The following is a 4933-nucleotide window of genomic DNA, read 5'->3' on the forward strand; positions in this document are numbered from 1 at the left end:
CCCACAGAGATACAGTATATTGTCGTTTCTCTTTCTTCTGACAAATGTTTTTAAAGTCTCTTTGGATAACAGCGTCTACTAAATGTTAATGTAAATGTCATCCAACATGCGTTGTGTAAGAATCGCAGGAATGCGGAAATGACCACGAAAATCACACAGCAGTTGGTCCATTGAGGTGATTGGTCCATTGAGGTGATTGGTCCATTGAGGTGATTGGTCCATTGAGGTGATTGGTCCATTGAGGTGATTGGTCCATTGAGGTGATTGGTCCATTGAGGTGATTGGTCCATTGAGGTGATTGGTCCATTGAGGCGTTGATGTGATGTCACTGAGGTTGTTTTCAATACCAGAAGCAGTCCTGTGTTGTACTGGCGGCCGGGTGCGGGGGTTCTCTCCCCTACACGTCTCACCCCCTCTCTGCGTCTCCCCCCCAGCCCCCCTCTACAGCCCCATGCTGCAGCAGGAGGGCGTGGCCGGGCTCCTGGAGGCCCTGGCTCTCCACCCAGGGGTCCACGCCGACGTCCAGGCCCTGGCCCGCCTCAGCCTGCAGCTCATAGGGGCCCCGCAGCAGGGCCAGAGGACAGGGCCGGGCCCCCCCTCAGAGAGCGAAGAGGAACACCTCCCCCTCTAGTCTCCCTCAGACTGAAGCTTCCCCTCTAGTCTCCCTCAGACTGAAGCTTCCCCTCTAGTCTCCCTCAGACTGAAGCTTCCCCTCTAGTCTCCCTCAGACTGAAGCTTCCCCTCTAGTCTCCCTCAGACTGAAGCTTCCCCTCTAGTCTCCCTCAGACTGAAGCTTCCCCTCTAGTCTCCCTCAGACTGAAGCTTCCCCTCTAGTCTCCCTCAGACTGAAGCTTCCCCTCTAGTCTCCCTCAGACTGAAGCTTCCCCTCTAGTCTCCCTCAGGCTGAAGCTTCCCCTCTAGTCTCCCTCAGACTGAAGCTTCCCCTCTAGTCTCCCTCAGACTGAAGCTTCCCCTCTAGTCTCCCTCAGACTGAAGCTTCCCCTCTAGTCTCCCTCAGACTGAAGCTTCCCCTCTAGTCTCCCTCAGACTGAAGCTTCCCCTCTAGTCTCCCTCAGGCTGAAGCTTCCCCTCTAGTCTCCCTCAGACTGAAGCTTCCCCTCTAGTCTCCCTCAGACTGAAGCTTCCCCTCTAGTCTCCCTCAGGCTGAAGCTTCCCCTCTAGTCTCCCTCAGACTGAAGCTTCCCCTCTAGTCTCCCTCAGGCTGAAGCTTCCCCTCTAGTCTCCCTCAGGCTGAAGCTTCCCCTCTAGTCTCCCTTAAGGTGTGTTCACACCGCACTTCGCCCCGCGACACGTTTCAATGTTAAGTGAACGTGGAGACGCGAATCGGGCGAATTTTTTTTTCGCCGATACGCGCGACAAGATTTGATTGACAGCGCGAAATTTTTCCACGTGAACGGCGAGCGCGTTCACGTGGATTCGCGCCGCGAATAATTCGCCCCGCGAATAAAGTTAAAATATTTCAACTTCTTCGCGGCATTCGCGTTGAAACAGCCAATCAGCGTTCACTCCCTGTGGGTAACGTGGGTGAAGTAACGTAAAACAGCCAATCAGCGTTCACTCCCTGGGTGACGTCACGTAACAGCCAATCAGTTCACTCCCTGGGTGAAGTAACGTAAAACAGCCAATCACCGTTCAACCGTTCAGTGAACCGCAGCTTGGAGGAGAAAGTGATTGTTTGCGACTCCCGCTCTATATCTACATATAATATATAAATATCTATATCATATAATATATACGATATATATAATATCACGGCACAAAGCGGTGTGCGCCTCCGGATTATATTATTAACCCATAAACGACGGGCTCTCCCTCTTCCACAACAGGTACAGACACACATCTCGGCCATGGTTGATGAGAATGAATTGGCATGAATGACCGTTGCCAGGCAAAAAAAAAATTCGCCCCGCGAATGCACACAAAAATGCACAGCGACAGATTATGATTTGTCGCGCGGCAACATTCGCCTATTCGCGCGAATAGGCGAAATGGGACAAAGTGCGGTGTGAACACACAGTCAGGCTGAAGCTTCCCCTCTAGTCTCCCTCAGACTGAAGCTTCCCCTCTAGTCTCCCTCAGGCTGAAGCTTCCCCTCTAGTCTCCCTCAGGCTGAAGCTTCCCCTCTAGTCTCCCTCAGACTGAAGCTTCCCCTCTAGTCTCCCTCAGACTGAAGCTTCCCCTCTAGTCTCCCTCAGACTGAAGCTTCCCCTCTAGTCTCCCTCAGACTGAAGCTTCCCCTCTAGTCTCCCTCAGACTGAAGCTTCCCCTCTAGTCTCCCTCAGACTGAAGCTTCCCCTCTAGTCTCCCTCAGACTGAAGCTTCCCCTCTAGTCTCCCTCAGACTGAAGCTTCCCCTCTAGTCTCCCTCAGACTGAAGCTTCCCCTCTAGTCTCCCTCAGACTGAAGCTTCCCCTCTAGTCTCCCTCAGACTGAAGCTTCCCCTCTAGTCTCCCTCAGACTGAAGCTTCCCCTCTAGTCTCCCTCAGACTGAAGGCTGACTCGGTTGCGCCCACTAAGTGTCGCTCATGACGGCCGAGAGGCATTTGACTCATGACTCAACACTCGTGTTTCTGTTGCCACAGCAACAGGTTGTAGCTGTGCTCAACGTGGGACATGTTGGACTCAGAGCAGCGGCGTGGAGCGGTGCTCAACGTGGGACATGTCGGTCCAGCCTTCAGCTGGAGGACGTGCGTGGGGCGTGTGTGACGTCACTCACAGCCTCACTGCTGTTTCAGAGGAAACACGGAGGGATTTAAAAATATCTGTGCGTGCTATCCCCATGGTTACGACCCCCTCCAACTTCATGATACTTTTTTAGTACTGTGGTTGTGTAACTGAACGTTATAGCTGTTGTATATTAAATCCTCCACATATGGTAGAGGTGTACTATAGGGGTCTGGGGAGCCTGGCCTTCACTCTGACAATACATCGCTGGCTTTAGCTCCCCTGACGGGGGATTTGTACTATTTGACACTAATTTTGCGCTATATTTAGAACACAGTGGTGTTTAAATAAATATGTCCATGTTTGTGACTGAAGCTAGCTCCTGTGTGGGATTAATTCTTAAGAAGGCCACTAGAGGGTGCTCACACCCTGTGACTATGGACCACGGTAACAGCGCCACATGTTGTGACACAGATCGTTATTCATTACTGTCGAGAGATTAGCAACACTGTTATAAAAGGATCTTATCTGAACGCAGACCCACAAATGACCATTATTAATCTGGGCCCTCTCTGTGCTATTATATATATCTGTCATTGTGGTAGAAACAGGATCCATTCTGCTTAACGTCAGGCTGAGACAGAGGTCACAGGACTGATCCCGTCTATTCTAAGTTGGCCTAATAATAATAATTCCTTTTGGAAAGTGGATTATCGGCTGTTTGCTCCGGACCAGCACTTGAACTTGTGAGTGTCGCGTGTCCCGAGGCGCCGCGGCGCGGCTCAGTGCGATGTGGTGAGCTTAGCGTGGCCCTGACCCGCCGGCCTGCTGGCGTAAAGGTCAGCGAAGGTCAGCCTCAGTGGAACACATAACCAGCGGCTCTCAAACCTCCACAGAGGACGTGTTGAAGTGGCTTAACCTTTCTTTAAAGCTTTCTTTAAAACACAACCTTGTCTGACTGCGCGCAGACGCACGCACGCACACGCACGCACGCACACGCACACACACACGCACGTACACACACGCACGCACTATAAATGCTCTACTGAGTTGAGGATGCATATGTGTGTTATCTGTGGTTTAGCAAATGTTGCTAAGGAACACCTAGAATGTGTGCGTGCTTTTGAGTAAGGCGTTAATATTTGTGATGATTGTTGCAGTCTCAGTTGTGTGTGTGTTGAACAGCTATAACTTTACCCTGAACTCCCAGCCAGCTCAGTCTTGCTGCCTGGGGTGTGGATATCTGTTTCCATTCTTTAATGACGGCGTTAGCCCCCGGCGCCGTTTAAAAGAGGAGCAGGAGGTCAAAGGCTGAAGTGGTGTGCAGCGACCCGGGGAGGACAGCGAGGACCCTGCGGAGGTATTATTGGAACAACTGAGCACCGCTCACAGTGGAATCTGACGTTGGACAGAAATAAAAATAGAAAGTCACGTGTGCATCCGTACATTAGGAGTCTGTGTGTCAGAAGGTCAACAGCTTTTTCCCTTCACCGTTAAATTCAACCTCTGAGCCTCAACACCCAGAGAGGAACGACAACAAACAGATGAGCACCCATGGGTGAATATCAAACAGGACGTGATATAAGTAGCTGCCCTTCTCTCCGGGGGCTATGATCTAGAAAGGGACCCCCAGGACGTCTGTCCCGGGACCGGGTGGAACTGAAGATACAGACGGGGGGGCGGCAGCGGCTCAGGAGGTACAGCGGGTTGTAACCTGAAGGTCGCTGGTCTGATCCCCGGCTCCTCCTAGAGGAGTGTGGAGGTGTCCCTGAGAGAGACGCCTCCCCCTGACTGCTCCTCCTAGAGGAGTGTGGAGGTGTCCCTGAGAGAGACGCCTCCCCCTGACTGCTCCTCCTAGAGGAGTGTGGAGGTGTCCCTGAGAGAGACGCCTCCCCCTGACCGCTCCTCCTAGAGGAGTGTGGAGGTGTCCCTGAGAGAGACGCCTCACCCTGACCGCTCCTCCTAGAGGAGTGTGGAGGTGTCCCTGAGAGAGACGCCCTCACCCTGACCGCTCCTCCTAGAGGAGTGTGGAGGTGTCCCTGAGAGAGACGCCTCCCCCTGACCGCTCCTCCTAGAGGAGTGTGGAGGTGTCCCTGAGAGAGACGCCTCACCCTGACTGCTCCTCCTAGAGGAGTGTGGAGGTGTCCCTGAGAGAGACGCCTCCCCCTGACTGCTCCTCCTAGAGGAGTGTGGAGGTGTCCCTGAGAGAGACGCCCTCCCCCTGACTGCTCCTCCTAGAGGAGTGTGGA

At 53.0% G+C, this 4933-nt stretch overlaps 1 protein-coding gene across 1 annotated transcript in view; it reads left to right on the forward strand.

The window, feature by feature from the left end:
* The window catches only part of LOC311361408 (protein zyg-11 homolog), an 8539-nt gene extending 7648 nt beyond the window's left edge, over nt 1–891 (forward strand). The window contains exon 8 of the mRNA XM_084481577.1: nt 435–891. Coding sequence (XP_084337703.1) covers nt 435–631 — 197 coding nt within the window. The 3' untranslated portion in view covers nt 632–891. The remainder of the gene's footprint in view (nt 1–434) is intronic.
* Nucleotides 892–4933: the final 4042 nt, after the last annotated feature.

The sequence above is a fragment of the Micromesistius poutassou genome (genome assembly GCF_964030765.1).
Source record: "Micromesistius poutassou genome assembly, chromosome: 16".
Classification (NCBI taxonomy): domain Eukaryota; kingdom Metazoa; phylum Chordata; class Actinopteri; order Gadiformes; family Gadidae; genus Micromesistius; species Micromesistius poutassou.